Source organism: Odontesthes bonariensis, chromosome 17 (assembly GCF_027942865.1).
Source record: "Odontesthes bonariensis isolate fOdoBon6 chromosome 17, fOdoBon6.hap1, whole genome shotgun sequence".
Lineage (NCBI taxonomy): Eukaryota > Metazoa > Chordata > Actinopteri > Atheriniformes > Atherinopsidae > Odontesthes > Odontesthes bonariensis.
The window spans coordinates 26664337-26682090 of record NC_134522.1 but is presented as its reverse complement, the minus strand read 5'-3'; the positions used below and the strand labels follow the sequence as shown (position 1 = coordinate 26682090).

The window sequence follows — 17754 nt, the reverse complement described above, 5'->3', positions numbered from 1 at the left end:
TAAATGTATTATGATTCCTTTAATCCATTTATAAGCAAAATGATCATTAAATAATTAGGAAATGAGCTCAAAATTAAAAAGTGGAGGTTGTAAAAAAGTGTTATTGAAAATACTTCCTGATGAGTTTGAGCCACACACACAGACAGACTGCTTCAGACTGTGATGTCCTCTGCAACAGCCTGTCTGCTGGCTGCGACCCGCCAACAGATTCTTTTACTTCTACTTCCTATGCGGAAAAACTGGACCGGCTGCCAACCGTTTGGCAAACTCAACTCCCCGTCAGACAGCCCAGCATCACATGACCTTCAACAGGATCTGTGGCGTCCCCTCCACCCATTACCACCACTACCAACAACAACTACCACCTCCCCCCTCCAGAAAGAGCACATTTCTCTTCCTCCATTTCACAGCTATGCACATTGTAAATCCTGCTCCTCCTGGAAAGGCTCCCTCTTCTTTTCACTCTTTTCTTTTTTTCTTCTCCCTCTTTTTTTGAAATGTGCAGTGAAAACCCCCTAATCTCTGTTTAATATGGTTTGGCCGGATGTAAATACTTTTGGACAATGCCCTTAATCTGGGCCAGCCTGACAACCTCACACCGTTGCGGAGAAGCCTGCCAGGAGGAGATGGGGAGAAAAGAGGGATGGCTCGGTGGAGATCAAGGAGATGAGAGGGAAAGAGAAGAGAGGGAGGGAGGAAGGGGTTCCCCCAGCTTGTTGGCTCTTTTCTTTACCGAGCTGAGCCGCACTTTATCAAAAGCGCCTCTAAATTCAAGTTACAGATAGACGTTGCCTCTAAACATCCCGCCCCGGCCTGTGCCAGCCTCAGCCCTCCCTTCCTTCTCCACCTCTTCCACTGACCCCCTCAGTGCCTGGCCCTCTGCTCGGCTGCGCTAACGAGCATCGGAAGCTACTGTACATCCAGAGTATCTTGGCAGCGACCAATCGTCTTTGCTCCTTTCAGTACCCTCATCGTCACCCCCACCTCCCCTCCATCCCTCCACTCTCAGAAAGGGGGTCTGGGTTTGGTCCATGGTAATTGTCATTCCAAAGACGAACTGGCCTAGTTTCAATTCAGTTGACAAGTGTAAGAAGCTCAGCCCACAAAAGCCAAGATGTCTGCGAAGTGAATACAGGACTACTACACAACATAATCACGCTTCCCTAAACAACACAGAGGAACAAATCTGATTACAAGGCAGCTTCTTTGGTTCCAAATGTGGACGAGGCTGCTTCTAAATGAGACAGCAAGTTCATTTAACTTTCTTTTGTAGGGCTAAGGTTCAATATAATATGATATTACATCATACTCAATGTGAATTGTTTGTTGATTTAGTCAAAATGACTTGGGAATCTCAACAAGAAAACCAAATGAGGGAAAACCGGTGCGCAATATTGGCCAATTACACTTTTGTGAACGCAGGAACTAGAATAACTTAAGGAACAAACTTTCTACACTAATTTGGCTGGCTCAGTAAATCCGTGCCAAAGCAATCAGAGCTGATTAGAAAGAAGAGAATTTTTCAAATTTCAAAGTGATCTTTGAAGGCATCACGTCCAGAAGACAAGAAACAGCTGATGGAAACCATCTCCAAACACACTGACACAGCAGGAGGAGATGCCTGATTGAAACGTTAAACTTTGGCCTCTTTTGACCTCGACTAGAACCCTGCCCTGACCTTTCAGGGTAGCAAGTGTGACCCCCATCCACACACACACACTAACACGCAGGCTCTGATACTCTCCAGCACGAATGACACCCCCCCACACACAAATAATGCTGCTCTGCTCTGCTGGAACAGTGATAGTGGTGTGTGTCTGTGTGTGTGTGACATGACAGAAACAGAGATCTGTGTTGTGGAGCGTGCTCAATGTAAAGGCATGCTTGTCTTTAGGACATACACACACACGCATATATATTCAAAAAGCATCCAACATCTTATTCTGTGTCTGAGATCATGTCCTTAAAACTAATATTTTACATTATGTTGAAATGTATGGATATTATATACAGCCACACACTCATTTTGAAAGAGTAGGTGCTACCATTTTACAGGTATTGTATAAAATATATTACAGTCATAAATCAAAAGCGTGAGAAGAAAACTTTGACTGAAATCACAAATATCACAACATGGATTTTAAATTGAACATTTTTTGGTGCTGGTAGTACAAGCATCAGCACTGAAAGTCTTCTTCAGTCTTCATTGCAACATTATCTAGCTCACAGGGTAAATTCCAAACTTGCAGCATGACTTTGTAAAGGTGGAGGCAGGAGGGCGGTGTGTGCGTGTCTGTCCTGGTGTTGGGATCAACAGGACCTAAAAGCGTTTACTGCTCTGTTAATGATGTCGTTTATTAGTGCCGTGGGAAAACACGGGTCTGTCTCAGCCCACTTGTATGCTTGGGGGGTTCCGCGAGCTGCCGTGTGCGTCTGATCACCTGCAGCTGAGCTGCTTCCTGTACCGACGCACTGCTGGGACAACCAAACACTTACTTTATGCTCCTTCCTATTCTCCTCCTCTTTGAATAATTACAAAAAATAACCAAAGTGATTGGGGCAGGCGGGGGTCAGGAGTATGTCACGGGGTAAGTATCAACATCTCAGTTCCCCTGTGGTTCTTGGACTGAACATGGTGAAACTCTAAAATGAAGCACTGTTAAATTGTGTTTGCTTATGAGAGCTGCACAGGAGCAGGAAAGCCCTTTAATCCTATCAAGCTCCCTCCTGCTTCCCTGCAGGACAGGCTTCCACACACAGCACAATCTGATGAGAGAGAGGAGCCTCTGTTCAGGAGAGCGAACAACTGGAGCACAGTTGTCCCGAGACATCCATACCAGACGTCTATACCATAGCACATTAAACAGCATATAGTAGGCCCTTAGAACCAAAGTAACTGGAATGAACATTAAATAGCTAAAGAAAAAGAACAAAAAACAACTTTAGATTTGATTTGAACAGTTTGTGAGTAAAAGAATTTCCAGCGAGCTAGCTGTGCCCTGCAGGTACCCGGATAGCCCGACGTCTCCATGCTGACCACTTCGGTAACCAGGGTGACTTCCTCGTGTGCATCCTATTACAGTCTTAAAAAAATTAAAGAGCCAATGGGGCTTCCTGCAGAGCCCAGTTTGATAGTTGAACACAGAAAATGTCCAGGAACTTTTCCTGTTCAGCCAAGGCCAACTTGCCACTGAGCAAAGCGATCGCACCAGACGTCCAGCTGTTTCTGTGAAACCGCTCAGCGAGCGGCTGACAGTTCGAAGCAGCACTTGGGCATGAGAACAGGAATGTGAACTGAGGAACTGATGTCTTCTGAGGCTGAAGCGAAGTACTGTCAGAGCAGATAACTAAATCTCTGAAAGGACAATGTCATGATATAGAAGGAGAGAGCAACAAAACCCGACATCTCAGCATAAAACTCCCAACAATCTGAATGAAACTGATTATGAATACAATTCTGTTTACAATAAAAAGGATTAAAATAATGTTGTTCCGTATTACATATCGATGCAAGACGTCATGGCTTATATCAGTCAGAAGGAACTTTATCAGCAGGGGGTCAGAAAACTAAACCAGTTTTGTCTCTGTTCTTGAGTTCACTCCTTTAGGATAAAGGTCACAGCTCACATCTGGACTTCTTAAGAAGTCTGAAGAACGATGATGCTCATATGGAGCAGGCTTGCCCGAACGCAATGCCAAAGAAATGACACAGCTGAAATAATCTAATTTTAATTCATCTAATTTTGCAACAATACACAGCAGACAGACCACCGTATGCTGTGATGGGGAGAAAATGGTCACACGAGGAAAAAATGCAGCCAATTACCAGAAACACAACACTCAAAAATAACATTTCACGAGCTGTAAATAAAAAATAAAAAAACTTTTGACGTAGGTTATTTAAAAAAAAAAAACTCGAGTCGGCTCTGCTGTCGCTGCTGTTAGCCAGCACAACACCACGTCTCCCTTTCTCTTCTTTCCAGGGAGAAAAAGGCTTCCATTACACTCTGCAGACGGTACAAGGGTTTATTATTTTAGCTCTCCTGGCAAAATAACATAAGGGGAGATTTTTTTGGGGGGGGTTGAGAAGGCAAGGGAGGGAGTTTAGTTGCAATATTAGATGTGTCAGCCACCCTGGATGTGTGGGAGCTTTAAACAGAAGCACATATGAGAGCAAAGGCCTCTCAGCAATGCAGCAGCGAGCAAAGATAGATGGATGAACCAGAAAAGAAAGACAGAAGTTACTTAATTACATTGTACTGGGAGGAAGAGGAGAGGGCATGAAGGGAAGGGACAGGGAGCAGATGTGTGAAGAGGTGCATGAGGGAAGAGGAAGAAACAGAGAGAGGTGGGGGGGTTGGAAGAGCGAGAAGATGAAAGAGACGGACTCACGAGCAAGAAGAAAAGCACACACCCCTACACACACGCGCTGGCGCACACACACACACACACACACAACACAGAAAAACATTGTAATTTAAGAGATGACCAGCCAGTAAAAGCAGCAGAGGAGGGAGGTTTAGTTTAAAAAAGAGATTGACATGTTACATTGCTACATTCTGAGTTACCTAGGAATTAATGTGTAATACCGGTAATTTGGTTTGATTTGCCATTTGCTTTCAATCCATTCTCTGGACCTGCTTTATGCTGTTCAGGGTTGTGGTGGACTGAAGCCCCCCAGCCGTACACTGCTTTTGCTTTCAATGATTCATGTCTTAATGGCGCGTGTTCAGGACGACCGCTTTTCCACCTCTGAGTTATGTTCAGTTAATGACACAACCACGCTTTGCTGAAACACTTAAAGACCATTACTTGGTTAGAGGTAGACAACCATCATTGTTGATCATCACATGCAGTTGTTCTTGTGACCACTAGAGGTCGCAGGTTTTTTTTGTTGGCCTGCATAAACGAAAGCCATATGGGCTCATGTTTGCAGGATCATATTGAACATAACACGCAAGGAGTTATTTGACCGCATTATTTGGGTGCGTTAGTCCGACTTCGAACAAGTACGACTTCAGCTGGACCGAAATGTTTACATGTGTTTTTAACTGGCAAAAGTAAGACCAGAGCTTCTGTTGCCAGGGAAGTGGAACTGTTGCTGAAAGTCAAACTAGAGAATACAGTTGTCATTCGAGTGGAGAAAAGTATAGGTGACGTTGTTGACCAAAGCTGTTTAAAACACTTCTGTGCTGAACTCTGTGCTAGCCTGCCGTACGTTTACCATAACTAGGCACTAACATTTTAGACAGAAGCACCCCGTCCCTTTTCAGGTTATGCAGGTAACCATTTGGGGTGTAGGCGAGTGAATCAAGGGGGTGATAGCCTCAAGCTTGGATTGTCTCTATGTTTATCCATTTTAGTATGCGTGTGTTGGCCTCAGCACACAACCTGCCATCTGTTTTCCTCTGTCCGATACACTGTTCCATGGAAGTTGGCTCATAGCATAGACACATACACGGTCTCCAACATGTTTAAACGTGCACGGTGTGTACTGGCTGCATTTTGCAATCGCACATCCATCCCGACAATTCAGACAAGATTATGCAAATCAACTGATGGTGGTGACAGATCCACATGACAGAGTAAAATAATGAGATCGACTGAGATGACAAATAACCTTCAAATGAACACAATCTAAACCAGCCAGTTCACAGCGCAAAAGCATGGAGTCGGATTTAACAGCGGCTCCAGCTGAAACCTCCCCCCCAAAAACAGCTCTCCTGATACGACACAATGAGACGTTTTGTTCCCCTCCATGTCGGCCTTATCTTCTGAAGTATCTCAACAATTTCCTTAAGGGGAGCTTTGTAATTAAAAACCTGCTGTATGTCAACGTCGCTGTCAGCCAGCGGGCGAAGAACCGCCCCGAATCACAGCCAGAGGTAGAGCACAGGACGAGTACAGGTGTGTTTGAGACAGAGTGTATGTACATGCCTCAAAGACAACATTAAAAAGAAACAGGCAGTACATGCTGCTATCAGAGGGCTTAGAAACTGACTGAGATTTGAAAACGTGCCAAAAGAGAAGGAAAGCTGTCTGCGAAGATTTGAGGCTTAAAATGTGTTTGACCGGGAATGATGCATGTCTGAGTGTGTGTGTGCAGTGAATGGGAGCCTAAGTGAAAAGAAAGACACGCTGCAGAAAAGGTGGCAGGGGTTAGACGTGAGTAGAGCACACAGACAGGTCTGTCTTTTCATCCATAATTCATTAAATGAAGGATTTCAAAGGGTATTAATGAGGCGTATTAATACATACATCGCCAAGGCCTGCAGACAAGGTCCATAAGAGGGCCACTGGCTGACAGTGACCTGCTGATCTACAGCTGTCTGCTAATAAACCAGACCTGAGAAATAGGGCTTCTGCGAGGGTTTCTCCCTCCTCCTTCACAGATTCATACGATGAAGTCAGAAACGGAGTAAATATCTATCCCTGGTCCAGAGTTATGAAGGGCTTTTTTTTCTTCTTTTTATCTGAATGATTGTTTTTAAAATGATTCAATTCGACCCTTTTCACATGAGTGAGTTATCTGATATGAAAAGCTTTAGTAACACCATGTTGAGCAACAGACCTTTTCCACTTCTGGTAAACTGTGTTTTCTCGGAAAAACACTGCACTTAGCAGCGTGATGTGCTGAGAAAGGCCAGACAACGTGAAACACAGCACAAATATTGCTGCAAGTATTCATCAGGGCAAGGGCTTTAATATTCGGTGAGTCAGTTCAGATCTGCCAGCAGCTCAATTTGTAGAAAATCCATACAAAGTGACAATGTTTAGCTATTAATTCTGAGGGCAAGACCTACAAGAGTCTCTAAAAGGAACTCTACCATGATCCCTTGTCAAATGAGACTTGTGTTTAATGTTTAATTCTCATCCAAGTGTCTATCGGATTAGGTGCATGATAGACTGGGCATAGAGCAGCCATTGTTCAACGAATTGACATTCTGCAGAGCTTGTTTGGCCAGCACGCTTCCCACGCTTGCCAAAAGATTTCTTGATAATGTTTCCCGGGGAAATGAACGTCCACGCAGAGACTCGGAAAGGCAGAGTACTGCTGCGCAAGAGGAGGAACCGCTTAAGAGTACCATTACGCTCAAGTTGTTATGAACGGTCCAAATTTCACTGGGCCATGGTAAGCCCACACATGGAGCAGCGCTCATTTACATAACTGGATGATTAAAGGGTGATAGTGTTGTGGGGCGCTCCAGTGAGTGTGTGTGTGTGTGTATGTGTGTGCGCACGCGCGCCCTATGCTAACTTTAATATAATGATTTATGTCGTGGGGGCATACGTGCACACACATCCGTCGATACAATGACAAAACTGAATGTTTAAAATGTGTACGTGTGCCGTTTCACAGCAAACCTCCCAGCTGAGGAGCCACATTTCTCATCCACAGAGTGCAGGGCACCAGCGGGAGGTGTGTGTGGTGAGTAAACACAGAGAGAAGAAGAACAACACTCACACACACATGAAAAGCCTCTGTTCTTTGTCAGTCAGCTAGGCCTCTCAAACTTTTTTTTTTTTAAAAACATTTGGAAATGCCACCAGCCTTTGGAGAAATAAACAATGCTGCGCACTGAGACAACATTATGGTGGACTTAATGGAAAGAAGGAATTGCACGTCACACTCACTCAAACACAGACCACAATGTCTCCTTACTTTACACATGCACAAATACAGGCTCGGGGAAAGGTCGGAGATTTATTCTAGAGAGCTCTGTCTCTCTCTTTTTTTTTAAAGGGCAGTTCCGTTCTTTTTGAAGCTTCTCTTAAAACTCTGAAATTACATGCTGGCAAAGGCTTTTTGGGGGAATAAACCTTCCGTCTGAATAATTACAGTTTTTGAATTGAAAGTTTTTCATCGTTCAAAGCGAACTCGACTGCTTTCTGTCTAAAAATAGCTGTTTTCCTTCCACAAGAGCCGTTTTATTCTTGCTCAAAACGTACCCTATGGCAGAGTGGCCCACAGGGATCACCGGTCACATCCACGCACCAATAAGCCTCAGCTCAGTAAAGACATATCGACAGTTTGGAATTATTGTAAGCAATTATCCCACTTGCACAACTTTAAATTAACATTTGCAGGCCTGCTCTAAACTTTCAAGGACATTTCAGTCCTCAGCGCCTGCTGATTACTGACCCTGACACACCTGTACACATTAATCCACCCCCACTGCACACACACACATACAGTAACACAGTGTCACAAACAGAAAACACAAACCTAAGTGGCGAGTTTGCAGCTCGGAGCTGCGGCGGCTGAGGGGAAATCGTGCCATCTGCCAGTAAACGACAGTCATTTTACCCCCACTGCTCATCCATCTGTGGACGTGGGGAACCCTGCTGGAGGCCAGAGGGCCGCGGGGGAGACGAGGTGCAGGCCGGACATGCCAACCAGGCACAGACATGGCTGCGTGTGGGAGTTCCTGCGTACTTTATCTCCATATCATCTAGAAAACTGCCCAACTGCATACAAGCTGATAATGCAGCAGCTGAAGGTCGTGACAAAAAAAAATCATTAAGTGGCTGCCTCAGTCAGATATTTAAGACTCAGGCCATAATGCAACATCTGTCCAATTCTCCCATAAAGCTCTGTAAATGAGAAAAGCAAATAAAAAGCTGCTTGGGCACATAAAACCATCAGCTTCACTATCTGCAGGACACCAAAGCGGGAACTTCTAGATGATGTGTGTCCTCCAACCGAGAGGCTTCTCAGCAGAAATGAGAAACAGTGAGTGTTCAGACACTAGCATGGCTGCACCGGTTATCAGCATAACTTTCCATTTCACTTCAAATGGATCATCACACCCTAACACAGCAGATAACAGCAACTTGAAAGAGTATCCACTGCAGAGCCATGTGCGCCGGCCGCGTTTGGCTGCAGGTATGCAAAGATCCCAGCGTGAACACCGGCCACCAAGAGGGGCTTGAGAAAACAAAAAAAAACACACTCAGCTTTGTGGATGATGTCAAGCGTGATAGGCTGTGATGGCTCCCAGCAGGGAAGGCAATCAGGCGTACGGGATAACAAAACGTCTACAGTATCGTTGGGGGTTTTACACGAGAGGTGTGGGAATTTTCTGGCTGCGAGGAGTGGAATTAACTCACTGTCAGCTCAGCCTCTCAAAATGCAAGCCTCCGTGAAGTGATGGAATTCCTCATGTCCTTCCAAAGCTGTGTTCATTGAGTTTCTCATACTGTGATGCTTCACAAACATAAGCATGCAATGAAAACATGCAGGTTTTAAAATCCACATCCTTGCTCCGTGCTCAATTATTTGGAAAGTAGCCCCAACATGTCCCGTAAACACATGACCATATCTCGGCTTGCTTAAGACACCTGGGCCCTCTCCATAAAGCACACGGCTCCTCGTCTTTCCCAATGAACTGCAGCGCGCAAAGTGTGTCAAAGACTCCTTTTATATAACTCTCACATAAAAAGAAAAAATAATACGGAGGGAAGAGGGAAGAAAAAAAAACAACTCTTGGCTAACGCCTCAGAAAAAGATTAGTCTGCTGTGTTTAGTTTTTTTTGCACAATATGGAGAGATTAAAGCAAACACAGTCGACGTTTACTTTGGATTGATCTCTGGGTTTGTCTCCACCTCGAGAACAAAGTGGGAAAATCGCGCTAAGCTCAGCCAAGCAAAAGGAGTCCAATTAAATCCTCCTTGTGAAAAAAAAAGACAAAGAAAAAGACTACATTTATATAAACAATAAACGTCTTATGAGAGCTTTCATTTGAAGCGATGAACACACAGAAAACCGAGCGCAGTTCTAAGCAGACGTCACCCGTATGGAACATGACGCAACCGATGAAGGGAAGCAAATCACCTGAATGCTGTCATTTCAGGATCCTTTTCATCCTGAGTGTGAAAAGCAGTGTTGTGCTGCGTGTCAGCGCTGCTTTTTGTAGCAGTCCAGAACTAAAAGATGCTCAATCCACGATGAAAGGAAACAGCTTCATCCACTTTGTTTGTTTGCTGTCGTGGGAATTAATGAATCAGTCAATGACCTCATAATTTCAGCACCAATGACTGATGTGCGATCCTTAATATGACTGCATGTGTTTTATCGCCTTTTTTACATCAATGACACAAAATCTGAGTGGACATTTACCAAAAATGTTCAGTGTTGTCAGCAGTGTGTACAGTACTGTGCAAAAGTCACATCTAACTGCTTTATATTTGGCTTCCATGGAGCCAGGCTGTCTTGTAATCATTCAATGTCGTCTTGAGCTATGGTTCTCCAGGTTTTCTGAAGGTCTTTATAAGTTTCTCTTTGGACATTGGCCACCAATGGAGCTACGAATCATTTAAGCACAAAAGGCACCTAACTCAAGGGATGAACCAGCGCTGTGTCTGCACATAACAGACATTTTAAAATGTATCTTTAGGCACTTTGTTGCTACCAGACACATCGACACACATCACAAAGATGTGTCTTTAGTTTAGTTTATGAAAAATACCAAAGATAACACAGTTTGTCACACATAAAATGGCATTTTTTTGCAAAAACAAAAGCTGGCAGCTGAAAACTTGGAATATTTCTCAGCGTGATGTACAGTGCGTCCTTAAAAACCCTAAAATCAGAAATGGTCTCCATGGGAGGCTGGCTATCTTGAAGCATTCTTAAGGAAGGGAAACAGGGAGAAAAGGCTGTGGTATGCTAAATGACACCAGTATTCCAGAAGAATACTTAAAGAAATGACAAGAAAATGATTTAAGAGGGTTCAGGCTGTGTTGGAGAATAAAGGTGCTCAGACCAAATATTGACTTTCAAGCCTGTTAGAATTCTACAAACTTTTTTTTTTATCATATACTTTATTTCACTTATGTTTGGACACAACAAAAATGCAGCACCTACTTGTCATTTTCCTGGCAAAAGATAAAGAAATGAGGGGTGGCTCAAGGCTTTTGCACAGAGCTCTAAGGCGCAGAGTAATCCAAATATGCTCAGCTTTGATGATGTTTCCTACCTGTGGGCTGAGCGGTGGGCAGCCGGGCCGGAGCGACGCAGAGAGGCAGGAGGAGAGAAAGCCAGAGTGAGCACCAGAGAGCCGTCATTCCTCTGGACGGAGAGGCGAGACGCAGAGCAGCGAGGCCCGACTCCAACTCACGCAACATACTCCATCTGCATGCCGTCCAGCAGAACGGCGGCCACAGACGCCGCAAGAAACCGTCCAACAAATCCCCGCTGCTGACCTGCAAAACAACAAACATAACAATTAGAGCTGAAGAAGAAGAAGAAGGAAAGTGGCAGTTCATCATGAGATAAAAGGCAACGAGAAAAGAAATCTACATCAGTCTGAAATAAAGCAGAGAATAAATGAAGAAAAGCTTTGGGGTCTGCACGCATGCTCCCATAAGTTCACACGACATTCCGAACAGATTTCCAAGCATTAGGGTGGAAATCCCTCTCCGTAGGTTTTCTCAGAAACTCTCTCAGAGCACCTGATGGTTTCGATGGGCACACATAGACTCTGAGAGAGAGACAGCTCAGAAAAAGGCCCGTGCATCAAATCCCAAGCCCACAATACAAATTCATTAAGTTATCAATTACTTTGCAGCAGCAGAATTAACTGATGAGAGACGAGTCGTGTTATTCCAAACCCGCCATTCCTTCCACGGGACTCTCCTCTGCTTGAGAAATTCTTCTGCATGATTTAGTATGATTAAGTACGAGTTGCTCAACAAGGGCTGCACGGTGGTGTGGTGGTTAGCACTGTCGCCTCACAGCCAGAGGGTTCCAAGTTCAACTCCCAGCTGGGGCCTTTCTGTGTGGAGTTTGTTCAGCAGGTATAGAAAATGGATGGATGGATGGAGTTGCTCAACAAAGCCAGCAGCTATCAATGGGCAGAAGAGGCATGGCAGCTATGGGGAAAGATGATGGAGCGCTCTGCCCTGTGAACGCCTGAGCGGGAAGAAACTGGAGTGCACTGAGCTTCACAGAGAAAGCTCTGAGTGAGGCGCATAGAGAAGCAAAGCACAAACACACACACTCTTACTACCACTGTCAGACTCCTCAGAAAATCCTTGACTGCGAGGCGTCTGTTGTGACAAAAAGACACGTCTGGTGAGCACATACGCTGCCGTTTGACTGGGCTGCACACAGACGCACAGTCAAGAGAACGGTTGTGTTGTCTTAACAGCGGTGTTTTTCTTCCCCCGGAGGACCCGCAACCCATTCCTTGCTCGACACAAACTGCAAGGCTTTCATTTGTGCCTTATCGGTTTTTCAGCACTGGAAACACCGACTAAAGGCACACACACTGTCCTAATCTAAACACTGCACCTTTCATGCCTCCGCAGCCTTTAATGTCATCTATATGTGCTGAGGGGAGCTCTTCTTCTCCTCTCATCCTCACCCTCTTGCAGCCCAGCACGCCTACCCACCCGCCGCTGCGCTTTGTTTATACAGCACGATAACGCCTGAATTCTCCAGGCAATAATTGCAGGACCCTCTGAATCGCAACTTTTGTGTTTTCTCTGGCAGGCGCAGAAACATGCACGTTTTCCCCCCCAAAAAAAAGAAAAAAGGAGAAAAAAAAATCACAACAACAGAACTGACGAGGGTCAAAAAGTTGGTTCTCGTCAAAGAGCATCTGTTTAGACAAGGAGGCAGGACAGTCTCGGACGCCACGCGAGAAGAAAGTGGAACACACTAACGAACCGACTAATCTGGTGTCGGGTGGTAGTTTAGACAAAGTGAATCCTGAAACTGAGGAGGAGCCGAGAGCTGACACATGACTGATGGGTTAAATGGAGATAAATGATCAGTGTGGAAGAGCGGTCGGTAAATTAAGCCCATGCTTGACTAAATGGTAGCTTCATTGTCAGTTCTTCTTACACACTGAGTGAAAAATTCAAATTATAGTACTGGGCAAAAGTCTTTGCACCCCCCCGCATTTCCTTATATGTAGCTTCCAAGCAGCCAGACTGTCTTGTAATCTTTGAAAGTGGTCTTGAGCAATAGTTCTCCAGGCTTTCTGGAGATTGTTCTTTTGACATTGCTGCTCTTTCACTCATTTCCAGTCCCCCCCCCCCAGACATTTTTCAAATAGTATCTTTGGACACTTTGTTACCAGCAGCCCGCCACAAAGACACATCCTTTGTTCACGTTTCTTTAGCTGAATTAATCAAAAAATACAAAAATAGCACAGTTTTGCTAACATGAACAGCTAGAAGATGAAAACTTTACACAACTTGAGACAAAACGGGACAAGTGGAGGACTAACAAAGAAGTTTGAGGCCCAAAAAAAAGAGATCTACAGCAGATGAACAGCATCTGAAAGTGATGTCATTAAGAAAGAGGAAAAAAATCCAGCAAAGACCTGACACAGGAGCTGAGAGATGCATCTGGACCTTCAGCTGATCCATCAGCTGTTGGCCCAAGCCTCATCAGAAATGTGCTCCATGGAAGGGTGGCTGTCAAGAAGCCTTTCTAAAGGAAGGGAAACAGGGAGAAAAGGCTGAGCTGTGCCAAATGACTCAAGAACTGGACTGAAAATCAATGGCAACAGGTCTGACGGAGGGATGAATCCTCCCCAGAGCCCGGAGCTCAATGTTGACAGAGAACGGAACAAAAGGCAGCCCACATGCAAAGAAGAGCTCTGGGATGTCCTTCAAGAAGCCTGGAGAACTATTCCTGAAGACTCCTTAAAGAAAGGACAGAAAGCTCGTCGAAAAAGAACTCTCTTAGACAATAAAGACAATAAAGGTGCTCATACCAAATATTGACTTTAGAACTCATTAGAATCGTAAAGACACTGGTTTTGACTTATTTACTGTGTTTCCACTGATGTTTGCACACAAATTGCCATTTTTCCTGGCAAAGTTATAAAGAAATGAGGGGTGGCTCAAGACTTCAGCATAACACATCACTAACCAGCCCCTAAAATGCAGAAGAGCAGGATCTCGATCTTCTCCAGAAGTTCAAAGGCTCAAAAGATTTTTTTTTTCTCCTATGTTAATATTTCCTTAAAGCATGAAAGGGAAACACAACCACACCAGTGAATAATACATGAATATTATTCATGCAGGACTGTTTTCACATTGTAAAAACTCCAGCAGGGTTCAAATCCCTGTCATCCCTCTCCCCTTAGTGAGGATCAATGCAACGCGGCCACATGCTAGTCACACCTCTGCGGAGTGCCAGCAAGCTTTAATTATTAAGCTGGAGAACCAACAGCCAGAGGTGGATCCATGTTGTCATTTTGGCAAAGGGGGATTACAGGTTTTTGGGAGAGTGAAAGTGCAACCAGAAGCCGCACAACGAGATCCTTTTTAACGTTTCTTCTTTCGCTATTTTCTTTCACATTTCTCTCTTTTATGCACCCACCCTTTGTCTCCCCGTCTTGTCCCCTACAACACTCCTCCCTGCAATCATCCCACGGGCAGCCTCTCTTGGGAGCACTCAGTCAAACGCAGCCTCAGGTGAGGGGAGATATTGATCAGCTGAGGGGCAGAGAGGGCTTTGTACTCAAAGCTGTCAGAGGTGCAGCGCCACTCCGAGGGAGAAGTACTGGACTCACTCGCCTCACCTCGGGCTGACAGTCAGATGCGCTGCGTTCCGTTATGTGTCCACAACACCACACATTTGTCCTCAGCAGGAGGCAGACCTTTTAGAGGCACACTGAGGATTACGCTACATGAAAAGCATGTGCACGTAAAAGTCTCTGTCAGACTTTATTGCAAAGACTATAGAGTATAGACAATTAAAATGCTATAAATCTTAATAAGGCCCAGTGTTACCTGCCTTGGAAACATTTAAGTCCTTATAGAGATATCATGATACAAGGAAAAGTCATTGGATTCAACAGAGCTGATGTAGGAATATAGAATTCTTCAGGAATAAAATATGCTTTGAAATGAAGCTGGAAAGTTCCCAGGTGAGGAGCCGAGGTTTATTCTAAATCAACAGAAAAAATCAGCTGAAGTCAATGCTGCCACACATTGTGTTGTTTGGATCGGGCTTTAGAACGTATGCATGACAGAGATCAGCTTTTCCTCTCACATTAAAGAGGTTAAAGGGAATTCTCCCTTTGTGAGCTTTTTAGAAACCAGAAGAAGAAAAAGAAGACGGTAAAAACTAAAAGCTGAGCGATTGGTCTCAAGCCAATTTCGATCCTGAAAAGAGGCAACCACAGCCTCATTCTCAACCGAAATGCGACTGAGGCTGAGTGAGAACCGGCAAGCATCATTTCTCGGGTCGGTAGATACAATTAATGCACAGCATTAGTTCAACTATTATCATGCACGCTTGTTTAACAGCTGCGGTTCTTTTTTCTTTTTTTTTTTAATAGGTTAATCCAATACCCCGTGAGTCCCAAATCTCATGTCAGCCCTTCTCTCTCACAGAACGAGATAATCCGCTAATTTTTCCCCCGGTTTAGATTTGACGTGCTGGGATTCTCAAAGCTGAGCTGAGTGGCCAAAATCACCATCTGAATCCCATTGAGGCGCATGTGCGTTTGAAGAGGGGATGACTGATCTGCTGCTGAGGGGAGAGAACCGCGCGCTTCGTTCATTCAAAGGGAGGAAGAAGGAGAAAAAAAAGCTGCTTTCTGGAGAAACTTCAGATGATCAGAAGCGTTGGGGGGGTGAGAGGGGCTGATGAGCAATTCAGATTTCAGCTCCGTGTCCGGGAAGACGTCAGCGGCAGCGAGGCGAGGAAAGGGCTCGCGCTGACGAGCAGAGAATGGGAGGATTTTACAATTGTGATAATGGAATACAGACAGATACGTCTGATTTACCGTGAATAGAAGCAAACTCCGTTTTACACGCATGTAAAGTTGAACAAAAAACAAAACAAAACAAATATCCTGACAGACATAAACGTACGTAATGCGCACGCGTTTCCCTTCATCCCAGGGTTTCTCAGGAAGATGAAGTTAAGTTATCTTAAAACTGCCCGGGACGAGGTGCTGAGAATGACTCTTAATTTGGACACTATATTCTTCTATGAAGTTGATTCGTAACCTAAAAGAAGTAAAGACTCAGTCATCCCAAATGTGCGAGATTGTGCGTAAATTCATCACCCGCCACACACAGCGCGCAGACCGCGTTTACTCGCGTTGATGGAAAATTGACTCTGGATCCAAACCCTGGACATGTTTGCGCGCACGGGCCGCGACGGGCAGGATTCACCAAGTGCGCACAGATCGGGAACGGCGGAGCCTCCGCGCCACCTGTGCTGAGGCGCAGCAGCGGCGCGGGTCCTGGACCTGCAGCTGCAAGTTTCACACAAAACTCTAACGCGCCTGAGCCACTTAACGCTGTGACGCTGGAACCTGTCAGATCTACAAGGAAGTGGAACCGTCTCTTATGTCTCCGACGCTGCGAGACTGCTTTTAAAATAATAATAATAATAATAATAATAATCATTCTTACCTAAAGTATTCCGTTTTGACAGAAAAACCAGCTTTGAGATTCCAAATGTCACCAAGCTTTCATTGGAAGAAAACCAGCCTTTATTCTCCTTTAAACTTCACAAAAATCCACACTTTAAAATCCTGACGTCCAAACGCTTCGGGAGCAGTTTGGCGACAGCAGAGGGGTAAAAGAAAAAAAAAATCTGAAATCCTCCTCACGACGAGAGTCTCCGGCTTGGGCTCCGCCGCTGCCAAATGTGACTTCTCCACTAAATCCCGCTCTGCGCTGCGCGCCGCTGTCCACACAGTCCAAAGTGTCCGAACCTCCAAAACGCGCTCATCCTGTCCCGCGCGGAGCAGAGTGGAGCGGTGTGAATGACGACACGCGGTGAACGTGGCTCCTCGTTTCCTCTCTCCGGCGTCCAATGCCTGTTGTGTGTTTCAAGGATCACCCAACTCGGTCTGGTGGCTCTTCTCCGACGGCAGCGAGTGAAGTAGGATATGCCAGGTGCTGTCGTGAAGTCAGCCTGGCTGAAAAGCCCGAGGACTTCCGCGTGCTACTTTCAGAATAAATGTTTAGCGCCGAACCAGTGACGCAATGCTTTTGGAGTGCGTAGGAAAGGCTGAGGGAAACGAAAAAAAAAAAAAAAAAAACACTCCGACTACAAATTGTGACTTCACGTCAGAAGACAGAAACCTTTGGTTCAGTAAAAGTTATTATTCTGCTTTGAACGTCTGGTTTGTAGCTATTCATGCTAATATTTTGTGAGACATTTTAGATGTTTAAGCCTTATTTGGGACCTTCATTTCACATGTATCATATATAAAAAAAAGATTTTTAATTGTGTTTATTTTCTAAATAAGCAGCAGACTGTCTATTAGCCATTATCATGTTATTACCATATTAACTGCCTCACGTTTTAAGGTGTTAATCTGTTCCACAGTCGTTTGTGGATTGATGCATTTTCAAACCACCGACACTTGTCAAAATCGTGGCGAAATAATGAAAACATCAATAAGATCTCAATTAAATATAATAATAATAATAATAATATATTGAATAGCTCAGTGAGTAAAAACAGGTCAGGTGAGTCCCCTGAAGTGTTCCACCCTGCAAGGCAAAAATAGATTATGCTTTTGTTTTGAAGGCCGAGTCGCCACGCTCGTGTCCGCTTGTGTGTTGCGGGTATTGACGCTGCTCGTGCTCTATTCGGCCCGCGCTGCCCCTCGCCTCCTTCGGGCTGCGGGATGGGTACCAGCGGAGAGAAAGAGCGGGGCTATCCGATTTCGTCGCCGCCCCCCCCCGAAGAGTCTCCGGGGTCCGCTGATGGCAGCAAAGCGACGGAGTGACTTAAGTGATGGTCCACGCGCCTCCCACTC

General features: G+C 45.0%; 1 protein-coding gene across 5 annotated transcripts in view; it reads right to left on the bottom strand.

The window, feature by feature from the left end:
• fgfr3 (fibroblast growth factor receptor 3) overlaps window positions 1-16859 on the bottom strand; it is a 66591-nt gene extending 49732 nt beyond the window's left edge. For all 5 annotated transcript variants that reach the window (XM_075448445.1, XM_075448444.1, XM_075448446.1 and 2 more), the window contains exons 1-2: window positions 16394-16859; window positions 10981-11206 (exon numbers count right to left, since the gene is read on the bottom strand). In XM_075448445.1, the coding sequence (XP_075304560.1) occupies window positions 10981-11128 (148 nt within the window). In that variant the 5' untranslated portion in view covers window positions 11129-11206; window positions 16394-16859. The remainder of the gene's footprint in view (window positions 1-10980; window positions 11207-16393) is intronic.
• Window positions 16860-17754: the final 895 nt, after the last annotated feature.